The following is a 24,429-nucleotide window of genomic DNA, read 5'->3' on the forward strand; positions in this document are numbered from 1 at the left end:
CGGTCTACTTGTAATAACAGGAAAGACAATATTTGTAAGTTTTTTTTCTCTCTCTCTCAGTAATAAAATAAAAGCGCATTTCTTTTGTTATGAGAAAAAAAAGCATCTTCAGATGTTCTTATTCCCTCGTTTCATCCTTCAAATGCAATCTTCATTTGTTTCTTTTGTTTTCCTGATTATTTGACCCTCCTTTGGGAACTAAATGAATTGGAAAAGAAGCAGTCTTGTTTTGTTGGTTTACAAAGGAACAATTTTCCTCACTTCATTACTCAAACGAAACCTTAGTTTCTGCAATATTTGCAGCCGTTTATAGATAAAAGAATATCGTCTGTCTCCTCTGTCTTGAAAGAAAGTAAACTAGAGAAACAGGATATATAATGTAACATTGTCCCTGCATAGAGGTAGATACATAGATCTTTAGTAGGGCAAATTATAGTTTGGAATTGTTTTTTATAACTAGTTTTTATCATAAAATTTACTATAAATAGTATTTTTGGATCAAAAGATCCAATATATTTTAGGCAAAAATTTTCTTGTAGGCCTTATATCTCGAGAACTACAGATAGTATAGCCAAACTAAAACTATCATCTAATATAGTATGATATATTTATTTCGTAGAAAATACGAAAACTCAGTTTGGGGGGCCGTTCAAAAATTTGTGGCTCCTGATCCAAAATATTCAATATATTTCATTCAATCATACATTTTCTTGTACGCCCCATATTTCGAGAATTACAAATAGTGTAGCCAAACCAAAACTATCAATTTACTCGGTATAATGTGCTTATTCTCCAGAAAATACGAAAACTGAATTTGGGGGCCCTGATCCAAAAAAAAAAAATTCAATATATTTAAGCCTGCGTTAGGCGCGTACATTTGTGTTGCACAATTAGGCGCGTGGGTGACAGGTGTCTGTCTAGAATAAGTAAAATCATCTTTAAATGACGATTCTTTTATTTGTTTGACAAAATGTTAATTACAGTTTATAATTTTGGTTGTACATAGTCTTCTACGGAATACAACTGTCTTTTTTTATGACTACTAGACTGATTGCAAGCATGTTATATAAATGTCTTTGAGATATTCTCCACACACCCATCACTTATATTTCAAGCACCACTTCTTTGCAGTTTTGTCTCTTCCTCTTCCGCAGGCATAGCAACTTTCTCTGGAGCCTGATGACTTTTCTAGATCGACCATTGCCTCTTCCTCAAAACCAAGTAAGAATCGAAGTCGGCTCTTCCTAATTCCAACTGGAACTTGGGGAATAGAGAGTCGGCGTTGTATCTAAGATTTAATCATTTCCCAGTCGATGTACTTTTAAAAAATCCTTCGTGACAATTAAGGTGAACTGGTGTCAAATTACAGAATTTAAAGTGCATTAATTGCACATATATTTAGATCAAAAAATATTACCATGGGCCATCTTGTTCCGTTTCAGTACTGGGTGTCACTTGAACTCATGTGATCAATTTCATAATCACTGTCATCAGAACACACCTCCGACTCTTCCTCTTCCTCCTCAGGTCATTGCAGAACAACATTTTTATCTTTTGTCGTCTCTCTCTTTTCCGGCGTTTTGATATTTTATTTGTTACGCATATAGGCACACGGTTAACAATTGTCACCCAAACACGCTGCTGCAGAGATAATTTATTTCTTACAAACAGTAGACGGGAAACAGAAGTGTATTACTGCCGCCACATCAAACACCAACAATTAACGTTCAGCTACTGAAAGGCACCCAACATCAACAACAGAGTGTTGCCAGTTTGAAACAAAAATTACTGGGGAATACCTGTCACCCACGCGCCTAATCTAAAGTTAACTCAATCAAACATTTTCTTGTACGCCCCATATTTTGGGAACTACATATAGTATAGCCAAACCAAAACTAACAATTTAGTAAGTTTGAAGTGCTTGTTCCGTAAAAAATACGAAAACTTGATTTAGGGGCTGTTCCAAAATTTTGTGGCCCCTAATCAAACACTAATTATTAGCCAAGATCGCAATCTTTTGATGCATTTTTTTGGATCGTTCCTAAAATTCTTGTATAAGCATAGTACAATAACTAAATTTTTAAATATAAGGTAGGTATAGCGTTTCTTCGACCACACGGTCTTGAGACGGATCCCTGAATAGTGAACTGTGTGAGGAGATGTAAGTCACTCGCTGCTCTACTTCAAACAGAGAGGGGTTAGATTCCAGACAAGGCTCTACTGCAGGCTATGCCAGGTTGTGATTAGGATTTTTTTTTGCTGCGTTACTGCAAGCAGAAAGAGAAGTAAAGTTTTCCACAAGGCTTTAACCAATTGGGATGAGAAAGGGGGTTTAACCAATTGCAGACTGGTGACTGTTTCTGGACTTTTTTCTTATATAGGCGCTCTAGGAGGCGGTGGTGTTGCTATTCCCTCATCGTCATGTGATCGTAGGTGTTGCCGAAGTTTATGTTGTTTGTAACTTGCCGTAGTCTAACGTAAAGTGTAGTATTTTTTGTAACGCACACCTGGTTGTTGTTTATAAACAAAAACACGTGTAAAATGTTTGTAAACACAATCACATAGTACATTACAATATATATACAGGGTGTCTCACCTAACTTTGTGACCTGAAATATCTCCGAAATGACAAAAATGTGACAAATCTAGTTGCGTAAGAATGTATCCATGTCAGAGACCTATAAAATTCTGTAAACAACAAGTGTCCCCAGGGGTCCCATCATAGGGCCCCAGTGGCCAACTTGAAAATTTCAAACAACCCCCTCCCCAATTTTTAATGCAGATTCTGATTCTGCGATCAAAGCTAAGCAACTTTTACTTGAAGCACTTTTTCGTTATTCTAATAGATGGCGCTGTAATCACATAAAAATGAGTATCATCGTACGCTACCTGGGAATTGATAATAAACTAAATATCTCGAGAAATACACGTGCAATTAAAAAGCACGAAATACGTTCCAATATTTTAAAAGGGCTTAACATAAAATAAAATTCCTTTCATTTACATTTCAATGCGACCGTGGTGGACCATTACGATATGGAAAGGAAAGTTTTTGTGTTTTGCAACAAGAAACATCTTCCCTAGAATTGTAAAGGTCAAGTAGACCAATATGTTTAATAAATATCACGTGACATGGACAGATTGAGTGAAATCATTGTTTCACACTAGTACGTAAAAGCGAAAATGACAAACGATATTTCACAGGAGAACAAATTTACAAAACCGGATGAAGCGCAAAGAAACTTAATTGATGTACAGGGTTATTGTAAATGATCTCTCCTATTTCAAAGGTTAATAACTCGCGTGTGTTTAGTCACAATGTCATGATACTTATGATAAATGACAGAAAACTCAAAATTATTTTTTTGTTTATAAATACATGCGTGTTACGTTCCTTGTCAAAGTTGCTCAAGACGAGTGCCGTTTGTAATTTAGCATACATCAATTTGATAGTGTAATTCTTAACACACTCTTTTTTACATTAAAACAGCCAGGAGATCCATCTGCTTCTTAAATGCATTCTCTAGTTCAGTTTAATTGTTAGGGATGGGTGACTGATACACTTTGATTTAACATAAGCCTAACTTCGTTGAAAATTCCGTTTCACATGAAAGTAGAGAATAATAATAATAATAATAATAATAAACATTGTGCTTTCTTTGTTTCCTGATATGTAAATTTACTGTTACCTTAGTTATGGAATGCGAAACTGCACATCACCTTTACTAGCCACGTAGTGTCTTTCCGATTTTTTTTAAAGAACTTGATTATCAGAGTCTCCTTGCCTCTCACGACTTGGTTGTCTAAACTTGGCAGGTGAACAAAGTGTAACTGATGTTTCCCAGCATGTGATCAAACTGCGCACCTTTCTTGGTATGACAGTGAGCAATTCGACGATAAAACACAAATACTGCATTCCTGATGACGTCCAGTTCAATAAGAGCAAAATGATCAATAACGCTTTGACGAAGATTATCCAAAGTGGTTGGCATTGTTTGATATACTCGGATTTTTAGATAAACCTAGAAAAAGTAGTCTAATAGCGATAAATCAGGGGAACAGAGAACCAGCGGGCTACCCAATATAACCTCTTCTGCAAATCCGTTATTTAGGTAATTCCGTGTTAAGAAATTGCCGCATATTTACACGGTTGTGCGGTCCTGCACATCTTGCTGAAACCATCTGTGGGCAAAATTGTCTTTTGTAGTGTTTTTTATTGCTGGAACTAGTTGATTTCGAAGCATCTCCTCACACAGTCCAGAAGTCAAATTGTTATTAATAAAAAAGGGACCAATTATTGTATATTAGCACTACCGGCCAGATATTCAACTTTTTAGGTTGTAGATTGTGTTTGAAAGGACCAATGAGATTGCTGTCAAATCAAAACCTGCAATGACTTCTGTTAATGTAACCGGTTAGGTGGAACGTGACTTCATCAGAGAACACATTGCTGGTAAGAAAAGTAGGATCATCATTGATTTATTTCATCATATTTTCACAAGATTCTACACGGCGATCAAAGACATATTCATCCAGCTGGTATATCAGATTAACTTCATTTTCTTCCTTCTTTTCACAGAAATGTGACTAATGTTATGTTGTTCAGCAGCTTTATGAATGCTAAATTGAGCATTTTCAACAAATGAGTATAACATCAAGCTATTTGTAGCCGATTTCGGTCGACCAGGAATGTTACAATCGTTTATAGTTACCATTTCCTCGACGCGTCTTACGATGCACACAACAGTAGATCTCGAAATGGGATTGTGTGGAACGCGATTTTTTTCGTTAAATATTACCCTTACTTCAGGACATGACCTTTGGTGATTGCCCCATCTTCGTATAATCAAGCGCGTTAGAACTTTACTTTGAAAGCTCTAATACAAACCAGTTGAAATACAGCTTGAGTGTTCAGAGCTTGTCTGTAATAATGCTTACTGCTACCAATATCTAATGGCTTCTACGTTGCTGGACCGAAATTTACAATCAACCGTAAGAATTTACAGAACATGGCATAGGGGTGACACATATGTGTCTTCTAGTCAAATGTTGTTACCCTAAATTTATAAGAGCACATTTGCTCTCTTAGATCAACAAATTAACTTTACATGTTCATATTTACTTTTACTTCTCAGATGGAATTACATGCAGTTTCAAATCAAATCATAACTATACACATCTACATAACCATAACAACAAAATAATGATGTCATTTTAAACTTTAATAGATCCACCGATCAGCTTTACGTGTTCACTTTCACTCTTCTCAGGTTTATACATATCTACATAAACATGACAAATACTAGTAACTTAATTCTCTTTTGACACTATGTCCGATTATCAATTGAAACTTCATAACCCAACGGAGACCTAGAGTTAATCAACTTCCATACTGTCCACAAGCTCACAGAAAAATCCCAGTTCTTGAAAAATATTATAACAAACATGTTCATAATTTTATTTGTTTGCAAGTCTTAGCACCATCACACAGCATGTCCAGTTCTTGAACCGGGTTTTCATTTATCAACCTCAGGCGACAACAATGATATTATTATTTTTGCGATTTATGTTTTATCTAGGAGGACAACGAAAAACAAATTACATAAACTAAAAGTTGCGTGTTTTCGGTCGCAGTATCCGTAGGGGTCGCCTGCATTAATGTAGAGGGTTTCTATTTGAAATCTTGAAACTTTATTTTATGTATGTGAATAGATGTTTTAAAATGATTCGACACGTACTTAAATTGAAAGTGCATTTCTCGAGGTATTTAGTTTATCGTCAGCCTTTGGTGGGTGACGTGATATCCATTTTTGTTATTACTGAAGAGACTAATATTCATTATTTATTAACTTTCGTTGATCTCCCACAAAATCATTTATTGTTTGTATAAGAAACATATTCTTTAAAACTTATCTTCGGTGTTGTGAGACTATTCTTTTTTTTTCCCTTCCTAATTACATAAAACTATTTCCTATGTGTCGAAGTACGCTAGTTATTCGGATGTCTTAGTTAATGAAATTCATGTATGTCTAAAAATTTAATCAACGTTTCTCTTCCGTAATTTTGTGTTTTCGTAGCTAAATCGTAAAAGTGTTTGTTTATATTATATAATGTATTATGTCAATGTGTATTTTATATAATAAAGCTAAAAGAGCTCCTTTCCCAACTATCTGTCCATCTCTAACGTCATGAGTACCTGTTAAAACGAAAACATCTCATCTACACGTGTCTGGAGTCAGCAAAATTACCAGCAAATCTTTGCCTTTAAATACTCTCTCTAACCCGAAAACAGGGAGTCACACGGAGCCTTTGGAGTCGCTTAAAGACTTTGGAGTCGGTTATCGAAGTTAGTCTCCAAATCCTGTCGGGAGTCAGTCTTCGAAGTCAACTTAGGACTCAGTCGCGAAGTTGTCAAAAGACTGTCAACGGAGTCGGTCCGGGGAGTGCACGGCAGTCAATAGGGCACTCCAAAAGCAACTTGAAAAACGAATCAAACAGTCTATAATTCGGTTTTCAACATACTAAACGCCAAACAAACAAACAAACAAAAAAAAAAAAAAAAAAAAAAAAAGCCCAGCAGAAAAAATGAAGCTACAAATACTGTAACGTCAAATTTCTTCCTTTCTCTTCCTCACCTCTCACCTACCCTCACTCTCTCTCTCCAAAAAAGCTAAAATCCTCATTTTTATTTCTCTTAAAATCAGACAAATATTGTCCAGTCCCAAAACCTATTCTACCTTTAAAAAACATCCCAAAAATCTCATTTTAACAACACAGCTTTCTTTGAAAATTCTTTTCAAATTAAGTACCCGTAAAATTACAGCTTCATCTAGTGGAATAACGAAAAAGTGCTTCAAGTAAAAGTTGTTAACTTTCGATCGCAGAATCAGAATTTGCAATAAAAATAGGATGTTTCCACTTAAAACTTCCAAGTTTTCTCCCGGTGCCCTATGATACGACCACTGGGGGCATATGTAGTTTACAGAATTTTATAGGCCTCTGACATGGGTACATTTTTACATAACTAGATTTGTCACATCTTTTGTCATTTCAAAAATATTTGAGGTCGCAAAGTTAGGGGAAGTACGTACGATGATATTCATTTTTTTGCGATTATAGCGCCATTTACTAGAATAATGAAAAGGGCTTCAAGTAAAAGTTGCTTAGTTTTGATTACAGAATCAGAATCTGCATTAAAAATCGAGGATTTTCATTTGAAATTTTCAAGTTGGCCCCTGGGGCCCTATGATGGGACTCCTGGGGGCAATTATTGTTTACAGAATTTTATAGGCCCCTGACCTGGGTACATTCTTACGTAACTAGATTTGTCACATTTTTTGTCATTTCTGAAATATTTGAGGTCGAAAACTTAGGAGACTTTCGTACGATATTCATTTTTTTGCGATTACAGTGCCATCTATTAGAATAACAAAAAAGTGCTTGAAGTAAAAGTTGCTTAGTTTTGATCGCAGAATCAGAATCTGCATTAAAAATCGAGGATTTTTATTTGAAATTTTCAAGTTGGCCCCTGGGGCCTTATGATGGAACCGCTTTGGACACTTCTTGTTTATAGAATTTTATAGGCCCTTGAAATGGATATATTCTTATGTAACTAGATTTGTCACATTTTTTGTCATTTCGAAAATATTTGAGGTCACCTACGTACGATGATATTCTTTATTTGCGATTACAGCGCCATCTATTAGAATAACGAAAAAGTGCTTCAAGTAAAAGTTGCTTAGTTTTGATCGCAGAATCAGAATCTGCATTTAAAATAGCGGGTTTCCATTTGAAATTTTCAAAAAATGAAATTTTTGAGTTTTACGTCCTACGGTTATGCCGGTTAGGCTAAAGGAGACGGTGATTATGAGTGATGAATAAAATCAAGAAAGTGGGAGGAAACGGGAGAAGCCCGAGGAAACCCACGCACACAGTGTTTGTTCACCACAAAGTTCATTTGGCTGGGCTGGGATCGAAGCCGGGACCCTATGCACCAGACGTGAACGCTCTACCACTGAGCTACCACGGCCCCACATAGAATTATCACTATTTTTTTCTTTCAAAAACTCAAGGGAAGAACAAATAAAAATGTGCATCATTGTAGTAAACTTTCTAGCTCCTACATGTTAAAATATTTTGTTTTACAGAAATTATGACTAGGAACAAAATAACGATACGATACAGAAAATGAATTTTCCGTAAACTCGTGTTGATATCCATAGTGAATTATTATACATACTTATTTTAAAATTTATGCGATATTGTAGCGTTGTAATTGAATTAATGTTTTTTAAATATAAGCAAAATATCCTGGAAAGTTTTGGGAAAAATTGTTCGAAAAGGTTCATCCCCAAGACGAAGCTACATCGTGAGGATATCTTCATTAATCAATTATATATTGTAAAGTTGTTAATAAATTTTTTATTTATTTATGAGTACACAATCGTTTCGTTGTTTTTGACAAAAGCATCTGTAGTAGTATTTGCGACAGTTCATCTCACTTTTGTGTCCCTGGGTCCCTGGCTCAGAGGCCATAGCCCAGGAATGCATACGATCATACCCTCTACATTTTAGCAGGGTACCTTGACCTACACCTTAAATTTCGGGAGGGGTACCTAGAACTACGCGCATTAAATTTTGGAAATTGCCAAAACTACGAATTTAATGTATAGGATCGAAATATGTACCTATGTTAGTCTGGATGGTCTATCTCGTTGCTTTCCATTGGTCAAAATTTGCCAAAAATGTAAATTTCAGAGGTTTTTGATCTAATTTATCCCCTTTCATAAATCCCCATAACCTTATATGCTTATATGGGTTGATACAGGGGACGATTCCCTTTCATCGGACATGGGTACATTGATGTCCTTTCTTAAATTTTGGGAGGAGTACATAGGACCCCACGTTAAATTTGGGAATTGTCAAAAAGCAATAATTGGTAAATGTTCTCTAGGACCGAATATATACCATTGTAAGTTTGGGTGGTTCTACTTACTCTTTTCTGTGAGTAAAAGACTGCCAAATATTAGTATTGCCCTGTAGTCGCAAATGATGACCAAAGGTATTTGGATTTTACTTTTTTTTTTTTTTTTTTTGCTAAACACCATATGACAGGATTTCTCAACCTGGGGAGAGGGTAGCGAGAGGGTTTCATGGGATCGCAAAGATAAGCGGAAGAAATAAATATAATTAGAATCTAATACCGGAAAATAGTTTTAAATATTATTTTGAATTTTGTTCTAATAGACATATTTTTTATTTTTATACATACCGGTACTGTTCAAAAATAGGTCTACTAAACACTTTCAACAAGTGTAGAGTTGTTTAAAAATCAATTTAAATGAAAGAGGTACGATATGAAACTAATGAGAACTGCATATTGAAATACCAGAAAAATACAAAAGCTACAAAACCACCATATTGAAATACAATTAGAATAGAAGGGGCTAATGAGACACCTGAGCATGGTGTGATTTCACTAGTGCGGCAATGCCCTGTTCAATCTGTGTGACGCACATTATCAAGTCATTTAAAATACTCAATAACTTTTTTAACAACCGTCTAAGTTTTTTTAAAACTAAAATTAGAAATCACTATTTTTTTTATTATGTGACCCAAAATTAAGGGAATTATGAAGTTTTAAAATTTTGAAACGGCGTCCATTTTGAAACAGTATGATCGATCGGATTCGATATTTACAATATGAATGAACTGAACAAATTTGGTTTTAATCCATTCGCTTTTAGGAAAGTTACTGTATCCGCTATATACAAGGAATGGGTTTTACTATTATAGAAATAGATGGATATCGTGTGATCTCAGCAATAGCTACATTAAAAATCCCACGCAAGCTTATTACAAACCAGAAATTATAAGGGGATCGCTGGCAAGACGATGTGATAAAATGGGGATCGTGATAGGAATTAGGTTGAGAAACACTGTCACATGGCGACCGAACTCTCTGACCTGGCTACTAGATTCGAACCAAAGTTTTATACCCTGCTTTAGAGAACAAGTTAGGAGCGCGAAACTTGTAAATTTGCTGAAATGTAGATTTTTTTTTTAAATTTTATTATCAAGACGTTTTCTTTCACCGCCAATCAAACGTTTTAAAAAATACCTTCTTTTCTCTTTGCATAAAAACTTAGAAAAAAAAATACTCATGGGCCAAACATAAAATTCTCTTTCTTTCTCGTAATGAAACGTTTCATTACGGTGGACAAACATGAAGTGTGTGGGAAGAGGGGAGGGGGGAAGGAAACAGTACCTAGAGAAGTTATTACCGGTATGAAAAGAGGGGTAAATTATTAGCAAAAAGTAATATAGCAAACAAAGAATGAGAAAACGACTTTGTCTTAAATGTATTCTTTGTTTGCAATTGGTCGTTACATTGTGAAGATGCCATTCTGGAATTTATTTTCTTTCTCTGTCTGTTTGGTCTCTAAATGGAAGGAGTCTATACGAGAGGGGCGGAATATATTTGTTAAAGGGATATAAGAGAAAGGGGAATATTTACAAACGAAATCCATCTATCCATCGTGCAGCCGGAGAGAAAGGGCTGGGATAATCGTTGAAGGAAGGTCACAGCTGTTTGCCTTTCCCCCACTCTCTCTCTCTTGACATAAGATGCTAAAACAAACAGCGGTGAACCCAGATTCCTTTGTGAATAGGCGCACTGTTGCACATTCCTAGGAAATTCACTAAAATAGTAGGCGGAAAATATAAAAATTCAACATTGCTAATAAAACTCTAACTGTCCAAAGCAGTATATATATATATATATATATATATATATATATATATATATATATATATATATATATATATATATATATATATATATATATATACAAGGGTGGATCCAAGGGGGGTTATAGGGGCTATAGCCCCCCCTTTGAAGCTCAGATATACACTGGATAAAATGAGCTTGAATCCTGCTTTACACTGGATAAAAAGGCAAAATATGCTTTAGCCCCTCCCTTGATCATATCCTGGATCCGCCACTGTATATATATAAAGAGTATATCTGTGTTACAGTTTCGGCTATGTAATACAGCCTTCCTGAGAGTATGCTTATATACAATATGAATGGAAGACACGTCCACTTTCTCTTAACAAAACGTTAACTTTTAATTGGTTCTAAAAAGTAAATTTTTAATTAGATGTTGCCACTTTCTGTTTTTATGCACCTGTTTATAACCTTTTACAACTATTAAGGATCCCGTACACGCAGACACATGCGTGAAGGAACCTTCCAACGTGCATGAATAAAACCACAGTCAAGTTGATCGTGTATGACCTCGTTCGTGCATGTTGAAAGTTTTCAAAATCTTCTGAAAACATGCATGATGGTTTTGCCGTTCTTTATGCATGTTTACAGTGTATGTGCTCCTTCATGCAAGTCGGTTGTTTTATATTTAAGTCCGCCAATCACAACCGTGGAAGAAATCACGTGACTTTCCTTCGTAATGCCAAGGTCATTCTTCTACTAAGTTGGACAGCAAGTTGGTGCGTGTGTGAGCAAAAAATTCTTCCAACAATACATGATGAAACAAATCTTTAATATAAGTTGGACATGCAAGTGAGTGTGTCTATGACTCCCATTAAGAACTAAACTCTCAACTAAGTGTTTGTCACTTGGAGATTTCTCTCATAATGTGTCTGTGGAAGGCTATATTACGTAGCCGAAACTGTAACACAGATATACAGGATGTTTCAAATCAGCACCACCAATGTTTGGGATGTGATTCCTGACACCAAGATAAGACAAAAAGTATAGACCAACTTGGATGCACAAATGCTTCCTTTCGGAGTTATAGGCTGCCGGAAGCATGAAAAAATGAACTCTAAAGGTCCATAGCTCCAAAACTGAGGTACCTACAGTAGTTGGGTCTAGACTTTACTTAGGAACTAATATGAACGTTATCCAAAAACACATGTTTCAGAATCCTAAGTTATTTACGAAACAATTTTTATAAATGGAGTTTGGCTACGGACATATAATTTGAAGTACTCACCAACTACCTCTATAAAATTTGTTGCGGAAGTACCGCAAGATCCTGAAACATGAATATTTGGACAGGGTACATACTAGTTCCTACATAAACTCTTGACCCAACTACGGTAGATCCCATAGTATTGGAGCTATGGACCTTTAAAGTTTATTTTTTCATGTTTTCAACGACCTATAATTCTGAAAGGAATCATTTATGCACCCATGTTGGTCTATACTTTTTGCCTTATCATACTGTTAGGAATCATCTTCCAAACGTTGTCGGTGTTGTTTTGAAACACCCTGTATACTCTTAAATATATATGACAATACAATATAATATAAGCCCGATGAAAACAGTATTTTCGTATATGTTTTGCTGTAGCTTTTCGTTTTATTGTAAAACTAGCTGAACCTGCGCTCTCTACACAGTGCATCATTCACAAATGAGGATGAATTTCCTTGTCTTTCCTCATAACATCTGTACATGTTCCTTTACAGACACAAGTGAAAGACGTCTTGATAAAAATCGACAAGGGGTACCATAAACGGGAAATTTTTTTCAATATCTCGCACCGTTTGCAACATGTGAGCCTACTTCCGGCTGGAATTTCTAATCAGTGGCGGACTTACCATTAAGCACACTAGGCACGTGCCTAGAGCCGTAGCCTTTGAGGGGCGGCAGCCGGAAGAAGTTTTTTTCACCGGTAAATTATAGGAACATTGGTACTTACACTATAAAACTAACACTGTAGGTTAGTAGAGCAGATGGATAAATTGTTTTATGGTACTTACACTATAAAACTAACACTGTAGGTTAGTAGAGCAGATGGATAAATTGTTTTAAGACATGTGATATGAATGGTCGCTATCTTAAAATCCGCCATTTTGAATTCACTTTCATTTTCTTATATGTTGTAATACCTTGTTCTCATGTAAAATTTTCTCAGGAATTCAATGCTCTGTTTTCTTTTGCTTTATCAATTACCATAACGAATTTCTACTGTTCTGCTTTCCAAGGATAATGGTAAATGAAAATTAGCATTTCGTGTGTAAGCTGAATCATATTTGGGATCAGTGGCGTATTTATGATTTTGTTTCGGGGGTGGCTTTGCTAACTTTCGGGGAGTGGGGGGCTTTGCCTGAAAATGTGAAAATTCTGCAAGATATTTTATATACTTTACTATAGTAGGTAAGATTTCGGGGGGGGCTTAAGCCCGGAAGCCCCCCTAAATACGCAACTGTTTGCGATAGTTCTCAGTTTGATTGAACGTGAGAAATCTTTAAAAGTTTGGATTATATGTTTTTGATTTTGCTAGTATATTTGGTGTACTCCGCATTCCATATTTGGGAAGGATACTTCAATTTCGTCATGACGTATACGGCAAATAAACTACTTTAAGAGATTCAAATTTTTCTGAATTTTTTTTACCTACTCTTATAAATTCAACAGAAGTTTCTAAATCGAATATAACACAAAGTTCTTTAACCATCTCCTCTTTAATTAGTGGAGTGTTATCTAACGTGTTATTTATATTGGTGTTAATGGAGGAAAATCCATGCAGTGAAACTTCTAAATAACGGATAATAATGGGACAGTTGTCGGACATAGAGAGGTTTCTCAAAGTCAGATTACTCTCAACTCATCTCGTATTTGTTTGCAAAAAACCAAACGAAGCCACTTGGAGTAACAGCCCATTTGAGGGCCTGAGCCGCTCCAACGCCATCTGTCAGCGACTGGCTGAACTACGTCACTACCCGGTGTATCGGGAGATATCTAGACCTAGTGCCCATCACATCTTTCATTCACGCGACTCACCAATTTGCCTCACGACGTTGAGTGGACACCGAAAATTGGGAAGCACCAACCGGGAATCGAACCCGGGACCACGTGAGTCCATCGTTTAACCACTAGACTACAGTGTTTCCTTGTATTTGAAGTGCAATGGGCAGTGAGTACATTGATTACAAATGTTGAGTGTTCTATCCAAACATGTTAACAGGAGAAGGATTTTGAGACCAAAGTTCTATATTTTCACAAAAATTCCCCTCAAAATTTGAATATACAAGATTTGACATGTAGGTGACGAATATCGACTCCCCTAGAACTTTTGATCCCTTTTCCACGAAATCGACAAGACTGAATAAGCACTAAGAATCTACATATTAAAATGCTAGGTTTATATGTTTGTGGCCAAAAAAGTTTTAAGTTTGTGGATGTTTATACGTTTGGGGTCAATTCTTTTGATACTGATATCTCGGAAACTACATGCTGTAGAAAGATGCCATTTTCACTGATCAATTGCAAATGTTGTGTAGATTCTTCAGTTCTAATTGAATATTTTTAAAAAATGATCGTTATTTCTTTATTACATTCTTTTTAGGGTTAAACTCTAAGTATTGAAATTTTATAAAAATGAAGTTTCATATCCTAAAAGTAATATATTCCAATACGACACATTTGTATACGGGATTAGTATATCTCTCCGGCGTTTGTTTCATGGCCAAATGATATTGAAAAACGAAGGATAACTATTCTCCAGTCTACGATGAATCTTCATTGTTTGGAGTGTTTTGCCCAGTGAACACCATATATCAGTGACATTATTAATTAATTGTGCGTGCAATATATTTGCTTAATACATACTGCATGCAAGAAGAAAGAAAACACTGATTATACGTGAATTAGAAACTCCAACCGGAAGTAGGCTCAAATCTTGCCAACAGTGCGCGATATTGAAAAATATAATCGAAAAAATCTTCCCTTTATGATACCCCTTGCCGATTTTTATCAAGACGTCTTTCACTTGTGTCTGTAAAAGGAAGTTCAGCTAGTAAGCTAATAACTCATTACCATACTCATTGTTTGAATTACTGTTGAGGGTGTGTGAAGGAGAAACAAAAGTATCACAGGAGAATGTTTTTATATGATTTAACAGTAAAATATGCAAGGTTTGTAAGATTCTAAACCATGGTAGTAACTGAAATTACATGTAGAATTTACTGGCGTTCTTCTGTTCCTACTTAAACAAAAGACCTTTTATTTGTATCTTTCAATAATAGAGTTTCTCAAGAATTTGATGCTACTTCAGGAATCCCACAAGGATCTAATCTTAGTCCGTTGTTATTTTTAATTATGATTAACGATTTGCCAGACGTAGTCAAGGATTCTGAGTGTCTTCTTTTTGCCGATGATTTAAAATTGTATACAACAATTAATAACGCAAATGACCAAATAATATTACAGTCAGACATTAATAACATATTTGCCTGGTGTGCTAGAAATTCATTTACTGTAAATATAAACGAATGTAAAGTTATGTCTTACACAAGGAAAAAAGTTTTACAGCAAATTACTCAATTGATATTTATCAACTCGAGAAAGTCAATCCAATTCAAGATCTTGGAATTTATTTTGATCCAAATTTATCTTTTACAACTCATTATAAGGAGTTAATAAATAATGAAAACAAATTGCTAAGATTTATAATTAGAAATACTAAGTATTTTAAGAAACCAGAAATTGCTATAATTCTCTATAATAGTTTAATTAGGAGTAAATTGGATTATGCAGCTATTGTTTGGAATCCATATTATAAAAAACATATACATGATATATAACATATTCCAAATAAAATTTTAAGATTTCTGTATTAAAAGATCAATAATAGATATTGCCCATATTATTTATCCAAGACTATACTAAAAGAATACTTTAGACTAACTTCACTCAGAGTTCGCCGATCAGTATTGTTATTGATTTGTCTGAAAAAAAAAAAAAACATTGATCAATAGAATAGATTGTCCTTCTTTACTCTCTTAGGTTTCTTTATATGTTCCAGGCCTTAGGCCTAAATATCGTCCCCCTCGAGACAAAGGGGCGTATCTCATTTTTTCAAGTTTTCGAGGAGACAAGTTTAAAGATGTTATTATAAATTTATTCTTTCAAAATTTAATTTTTTTCGTAAGTTATATACCTGAAACGAAGGAAATCAAACTAAATTTTAAATGAAGATGAGAGAATAAATAATGAAAAAGAGGTTTAAACTTGTCTCCTGAAAGAGTTAAGAAAATGAGATACGCCCTTTTGTCTCGAGAGGGATAATATGATCTCTTCTTTTATGTTTCATTTTCAAGAACTACTCAACACAAAAGTCCATCGATTGATAGAATTTTTAAAACTATATAATTTTGTGTCGAAATATTGTGATATATTTTTTGATACTGAACCACATTTTCATGCAAAAATTAAACAATTATGTGTGGATATGGAGCTCTCTGGGTTAATGTTTTGAAATGGATTTTGGATTTTGATTTTAATGTGTACACTCGAAAGGATAATAACACTAATTAAAACACTATTGGTATGTCCTTTTATATGCAATAGTATTGAGAATATTTTTTGACATTCTAAAATAATGATTTGAAATTAATATTTGTAATGCATTTATAAGGAAAGTGTTTACATTTACATTTTTTAAACTTTATTTGTATTTTTAAAAATCTTTTCTCGTTTTGTCTTTGCAGCTTGCTTATTTTACTTTCTTACCTATTTTCTTTTTGAATAATGGTATTGTATTAAAATATTATGTTAATAAGGCAATTGTAGGATTGTAATCCTGTATGCCTTTTACAAATAAATAAATAAATAAATAAATAAGTGTCTTGTGTTGCTCATAATATGTATTTACCACTCAAGAGCCAATACCAAGAAATTGAAACAACAGTCAATTAAAACCTACGAGATCATTCTACTGGTCTCTGGGTGTTATTTAATAAACTTTGAATCACAATCACTGTACTTCTCTAGGTATACAGAGCCCGCCCGTTAAAAGACGTATACACACTTTAACAAGCGTCATCTATGGACTTTTCTGAAAGTTGAAGCGAATAATGCACAATGTGTAATACAGATTTCTTCCAACAGATGCCTTTACTTCTACGAGTGTAGGATGAACACGTGATGTAAGTAATTAATCAAAATGGTCGGCTAAAAGAAGTGTGTGGACTTGTACTAACTTCTTACAAATATGTATAACTGTCACTCGTTGGGTTGCAAATTCAAGCTTCTATTATAAGTTAAATTTCAGCAACATTTTGAAAATTGAAATGCCGCTTTTAAATAGTCTTATACTCTTCAAACGACAACTGTGCCCTGACAATTTAGATTCACTGCAATACACAAAGTTGCCAACCTCAGAAAACAAAATTATCGATCTTTGTCTTTTAAAATTATCGTATATTTTTTTATGCACGTGATAATAGTAGGAACAAGTATATTACCAGCTGCGGATCTAGCCCAAGGCTGGGGAGCACAGCTCCCCCCAATTTTTTGAATGACAAAATAATTTAAGCTATTATTTATGTATTTTTGAAAGTTTAAAGTAAACTCACGATATAGGCCTAATTATTATAGTTTGGGTTCTGGCCGTCCCCCAGTTTTTACCTTCTAGATTCCACTCTGAATAGTACTAATAATAGCAATAATATTTAACAAACATATAGTAATCTTTAGTTTCGAAATCCAAACCGGTACTAGTGTACTCACTAAATTGAAATCCTTTTTAACACTTTAGTAAACAATAACATGTTCACCCCTCGTAAACGAAACTGAATTTAAAGAATTGATACAGGGTTGCCATTTGCCAATTTTTAAATTGTTATTGATTTATTTTAGCGGGACTGACTGTTAAAACCCTCAGTGTGTGTGTTTTATGATTATTTAATACACATCTACAGCGTATTTGCACATTCAAAATCTACAAAATAGTGTTTTCTAAAATTATCGTATATTCACCGAGGGGGGTATTATCGTATATAGGATTAAAGCTTAAATTATTGTATATCACGAAGAATTATCGGATGGATTGCAAGCCTGACATTATGTCACGTGTTCATTTTGTAGTCATGTGACTTACGATATCTATTATAAAGGATCTATCAACATTCAATCCAACCTCGAAGAAAACACCACAGATGTCATTTGCTAACCTGTGCGTACATTTCTTAACGAATTATATATATTTCAAAAACAATAATATCTTACCTTCGTGAGCGTGTATAATCATATCGACAAGATAAATGGCGTCACAGAGATAATCCATTGTAAACCAGAGGGCAGGAGTGGCGCTTTCCAGCTCCCAGAAGACCGAGCGACCAATGATGAAGACGAAGTTGTATAAAACTGCCAACGTGGTTACGATCAGCCACTAGCAACAAAACACAAGAAGAAAAGAGCTCTATGAATGTACATACATTCAAAATAATAATAACATAAAATGAATTGAGAATTTAAATTTGTATTTTGTGAAAGTTTTCTTTACAACTGTGACATTATTAATTTATTTCATATACAAAGATAGCAGTATTAAACACGCTTGTATTTATTTCATATACAAAGATGCGCTGTAAAACTTTCCTGTAAACTTCTAACGAACATTTGACAAGTCTGCTATTTGTCATTGTTAAATTACAGTGGTGTGCTGTAACATAAGTATGATTTATATAATAATAATAATAATAATAATAATAATAATAATAATAATAATAACGATTAACTATTATTAAAGTTATCCTAAACAGGTTTCTTTCACTAGATTTAATACAAGGGTAAGTCAATAACTAATTGCAATCCTTTTGTATTTTTTTCAAGGGGACAGATTACTAAATATTTTTCAAAAGCTAACAATTTCTCTTTTGCCAGTTTTTCGTAAGTGGAAAGAGATAATGAAATGCAGCTTACCTCAATAATAGATAATGTTATTCTACGCCCGAAAATACGAATCGGAAGAATTTTCAGTGTTGCCATCCATAGAAATTACAGTGTGATCAGAATTTGAATTACCCAAAAATCTAGATTATGGCAGTGGCTAGAAAAATGAACTCAATGACAATTGATGACTTATCATGCTGTCTGTGTTTCTTGTTAAATACTTTTTAAATAATATTTGTATTCATTTTGTAATAAAAAGTGCAAAATAAATAATTTTAATAAACAGTAGAATTAAAATACAAATATTATTTAAAAAGTAGTTAACAAGGAACATAGACAGCATGATAAGTCGTCAATTGCCGTTGAATTCATTTTTCAAGTCGCTGCCATAACCTAGATTTTTGGGTAATTCAAATTCTGATCACACTGTAATTTCTATGGATGGCAACACTGAAACTTCTTCCGATTCGTATTTTCGGGTGTAGAATAACATTATCTATTATTGAGGTAAGTTACATTTCATTATCTCTCTTCACATACGAAAAACTGGCAAAAGAAAAATTGTTAGCTTTTGAAAAATATTTAGTAGTCTACCCTCTTAAGGTTGGCTCTACAGCATTGTGTGCTCACCAAAAGCTAAGTGTCACTGTTGGCTTCGCCTGTGGAGGCTGCAGAGTTATCACATCAGTCCGCTTTATGCTGTTGCGAAGTAAAGACGGCCGCGCCACTCTCTGTGTGCAAAGTTTTTTGTAATCTAAAGATGTACCCGGAGCGGAAATTCATAGAAGACTTTCAGCACAATACAGGGACTATGTGTTGCCTCAACGAAGTATTTACCAGTGGATTGAGTAGTTCAAAAGTGGTCGAACGAGCGCGAAGGCTGAGGAAAGAGCAGGGCGTCCAGCTACAACAATAACTGATGACATTATTGAACGGCCCGTGCCTTGAATCTGAATAACAGACGAGAGATCGTTGATGAAGTGGCAACCCATATGCAGATTAGTCATGCATAACGGATTCAAGTTTCACAAATTCTGCGAGACAACTTCCAAAAAACTCGATGAAGAGCACATGCGAAACTGTGTATCTGTCGGCACTATTGAACCGTTATGCTGACGAGTGGATTCATCACTTTGAACAAGAGAGTAATTGCCAGAGCATGAAATAGAAACAACCCGGACACCAGTAAACAAGAAATTCAAGAATCAACCTTCTGCAGGAGAAGTGATGCTCACAATGTTTTAGGACTCACAAGGGCTAATCCTGGAACATTACCCGGAAAAGGGGTCAACAACGAACAGCAAAAGGTACAGTGTTATGCTGGTAAACAAGTTGAAGCGTGCAGTTCATAACAAACGCAGAGGTCAATTGTCGGAAGGCATTCTTGTGTTGCATGACAATGCGCATCCACATACAGGCGCACACACCACTCAAACTCTTCAGACGCCGTGTTTCGATGTGTTGAAGCATCCTGCATACATCCCGATCTCGCTCCGTCGCATTACCATCAGTTTGATATACGAGGGAGGTTCAATAATTATTGTCCCCGGTATATTTAAAATACTTGAGCTGGGATGGCTGATGGGGGATATTGTAGCCTAATATATTAGATGCCTATATGCTAAATTTCAGAACCATAGCTGCTATATTAATATTCCTTTCTATCGTTTCAGGTGTGAGGTGTGGCACCTAGCTTTAAAAATGGAGAAAACCGAGCAACGAACTGTCATCAAGTACCTCCAGAAAAAGGGGTTAAGCCCCAAGGAGATTCATGAGGACATGATCAGTGTGTTGGGTGATGCGGCTCCTTCCTACCAGGTGGTAAAGAACTGGTGCCGCGACTTCGGTTGCGGTAGGGAAAGCTGTCAACAAGCACCTGGTGCTGGTAGGGCTGTTCCGATAATCGAGTAATCGATAACAATTCGATAAAATTTCAAAACCGTTTCACCGATAAAGAATTTTAATTTTATCGAATTATCGAACTTTCGAGACTCCCGAAATGTTCGAGACTCTCGAAATGTTCGAGATTCCCGAAATGTTCGAGACTCCGGAAATATTCGTGACTCTCGAAGTGTTCGAGGCACTCGAAATGTAAGAAACATTAGACAACTTCGAGACACTCGAACTGTTCGAGAGTCTCGAATTGTTTGGAAGCAAGAAATACAGAAATATATCAATATGATCGCATCTGTCGAGTCGCTTGAATATTTTGAAAAGTTCGGGATTATCGGAGTGTTCGGAAGAAACAATGTATTCGAAGTTATTATAGTTGTATATAATATGTATTACATATATGCAGGGTGTTCATTTTAAAACTTCTCTCCTTAGCAATGAAGTGAAGGAAAAGTTTTTTCCCCACAGATCTGTACAAGGTTTAAGCAGTCTGTCAGAATAGAGAAAAAGGAAGAAAAAACATGCATCACCTAAATGGAATTGGAATCCAAGACACCATTAGTCTACTAATAGTTACTTTGCCGATTGCGTCAATAACAGGACAGGCAGAAAAATAATTTTACATATGATTTCGAGGGTTTATTTTAAAGTTCTGTATAGAGACAGCTACTGATATAGGTAGAGGTAAGGAAATCCGATAAGGCTGAAGACTTATCAAACTTCCGTTTCGAAAATTTACTATCCGTCGCTCGGATGCCTTCGAGTATTTGAGATTCTCGTGAAACAACCTTGAGAATTTTGGGTACAAAGCTCCCTATTACAGGCTGTCCTGTCTGTCTGTCTGTATGTGGCATCCGACGATAACTTTGAGTTGCCATATTTTGAAATTAGAAAATCGGGGGATTCTAAACCGTAAGTACTGATGTGAACTTGTGTATTACAAATACTGACAATTTCAATTTTCTAGTGATTTCTTTGTTAAGTGACACTTCCAATGTACTTTTCTAACAAAACTAAAGTAAAGCAAATTTAGTTTTTGCCTTTAATGTTTTATTAAGTTCAACAAATGTGAGGCTCGAATTGTAAAGTAAGTATTACAGTAAGATATCTCTAATAAGGATATCTTTAAAACAAGTTGGTTTTCAACAACAACAAAAAAAAAAAAAAAAAACGATATATGGCAGATGCTGTTCATACGGTTTTCTCTCTAAAAAATACAAAATAATTTATAAACTTTTATCGTAAGAAAGCTAAAACATATTTAGGAGTCTTGGTCCATCTCTTATAAAATTTCTAAACATTTTCAAAGATAAACTTGAAATCATACGAACATACTAAATTACCACAGTTTCAAAATATATGAAATACAGTATAAAGATTTTAAAAGGAAAAATACTAATAATGAATCTAATCTTAACAAAATGCTAAGGATACCGTAGTTCAATTTGCAATCATTTCTGAATATTTAAAGACTAGTTGAACATATAGATTATGTAACAACATAGACTTGTTTAGTTGAACTGGACAGAATGTTATCAAAGAAATACGCACCCATGAGATCATACATTAGTATTCATCGGTTGAACCAAAATAAGTATGATTATGCCAAATGTTTTTACATTTTTCATTCCCTTTAACTTTTTTTTTTTTTTTAAATCTCGATTGCATAAAATCTTATCATAAAACTCTACACATGATACGTCTTTCATATTGTACAAAACCATAGTAATAATTTGGCAATTTCTACGTTCATCTTGTTTCTGTCATCTGTCTATTCGCGATTGAGATTGACAAAGAAATGTAGCGGTTTACGTTGAATATAATAACACTTTATCAACAGAGTCGTTTTAGATTTTTCTCCAATCCAAAAAAGCGAGTGGTTTTACGTGATTAAGAGATGATTAAGCGGGAGACGAATATAAGACCTGAAAATCTGGTGGTATCCGCTAAAATCAGGTAATATGGCAACCCTATGACAGGAATCGCCTCCCAAACGTTGGCGGTGTTGTTTTGAAACACTCTGTATAAAATAATGCACCACGTTATTCTGAATTGATGCAAAACTCTTACGTTTTTAAGACCTACATTGTTCGTCCAGGAAGCAATCTGCCTCCACCAAACGACGCTTCTGGATCCGTTAGTGTGTGGATTCATCATAATGCATATACAAGCCGACTGTATAGAACATATGCTACACTGTATATTCACTGTTGAGGAAATAGATTTATTTCCGTTTTTCATTTTCATTAAACTTAGTGATGATTTCAAGGTTTTCCCCGGTAGGCTTACCATACGTCCTAGATTCAAGTCTGTGTCCGGAAAATTGTCTGAGATTAACTAATGCCCGAAATTTTAGGAAAAATGGAAGACTGGAAAATTTCGCTATGTTTGGTCAAGTGCTTGGCTTGCATTTCAGTCTTGTGTCGATATTTATGAAAAAAATTAAACTAGCGATAAGGTGTTCTTCGCAAGAATACTTTACTCAAGAAAATAATTAAGACAATAATATAAAAATATATTTTAAGTATAGAAAATGAGCATAAGCATTTTTGGAACTTAAGATTAGACTTTTCTTAACTTCTCAATAAACACACACCATTCTTAAAAATATCCAGAAATTATGATAATCCTGCCCTGGGGGATTTTGAATACACGGAGGGTGAAAGTAGCAAGAATACTGGTAAGCCACGGTGAACATGATCAGAGATATGTTTGTGGGGGAATATTCCTCCTGAACAACCCCCTGAAATCACCACTGATTTGACTAACATTTATTTTACTGAAAGACTAAAGGGGGAGTTTGCGCCCAAAGCATCATATCTGATTGCGGCAATATATGAACTAGTGGCCATTAACAGGAAGCAAACACGACAAAAGATAACACATTTGGCTTAAAAGTAAAATTTTGCTACAACATTTTAGCAACACCGTACGCGATTAATATGGTTGAGGTGTTGTGCGTATACTATATCGTATGAAGAGCAAATTACCCTATTTGTACGTTTAAGACCGTATGTCTGACAACACTGATACAATAGCTGTCAGCAAATAACAAACAAGAGATAAAATTCAGGAAGAAATTGAACTTCATGTGTGTGCATGTGTGTGTGTGTATGTGACGGACGAAAAAGCAATACCTTTCTGTACGCTTTCCTTTCTCCTCACAAATACAATTTTGCAGTAACTTATCAGATGAAAAAAAGGTTGTTTGACTAGTTTGGCTGCAAGAAGGAATCATTGGAGAGGTGAAGAAACCGAACTGCCCATCACTAATTTTGATAATACCCGAAACTTCGATAATACTCGAAATTTCGATACTACCCGAAAGTTCGATAATACTCGAACTTTCGATAATACCCGAAACTTCGATAATACTCGAAATGTTGATAATACCCGAAACTTCGATAATACTCGAAATTTCGATAATTTCAAATACTCGAACGGTTTCGAGTAACCGATGACAACTCGAAAAATTTTCACTCTCGAAGTTCGATAGGTCCTCAGCCTTATCGAACACCCCTAGGTGCTGGTCCTCCAAGAACAGCATGCACCCCAGAAAACGTTGATGCTGGGCATGATACGATTATAGCAGACAGACGAATCACGGTGCAACAGTTAGCAGATATCATGCACATCTCTGTAGCTCAGTGGAAACCATTGTGTATAAATACTTGGGATTCAGAAAGGTGTCAACGCGATGGGTACCCAAAATGTTATCTCGTGAAAATCAGAAAGACAGAGTGCGATGTTCAAGGGCTGGTTTGGAGGTTATGGGGCAGACCTGAAACAGTTCTGTGAGAGATTTGTGACAGTGGATGAGACGTGGCTCCAC

At 35.1% G+C, this 24,429-nt stretch overlaps 1 protein-coding gene across 1 annotated transcript in view; it reads right to left on the reverse strand.

Annotated features, from left to right (window-relative positions):
• Positions 1–24,429, reverse strand: part of CngA (Cyclic nucleotide-gated ion channel subunit A) — a 415,321-nt gene that overhangs the window by 60,684 nt on the left and 330,208 nt on the right. Inside the window, exon 6 of the mRNA XM_081727288.1 lies at positions 18,039–18,201. Coding sequence (XP_081583414.1) covers positions 18,039–18,201 — 163 coding nt within the window. The remainder of the gene's footprint in view (positions 1–18,038; positions 18,202–24,429) is intronic.

This window comes from Thermobia domestica, chromosome 10 (genome assembly GCF_964235325.1).
Source record: "Thermobia domestica chromosome 10, izTheDome1.hap1.1, whole genome shotgun sequence".
Classification (NCBI taxonomy): domain Eukaryota; kingdom Metazoa; phylum Arthropoda; class Insecta; order Zygentoma; family Lepismatidae; genus Thermobia; species Thermobia domestica.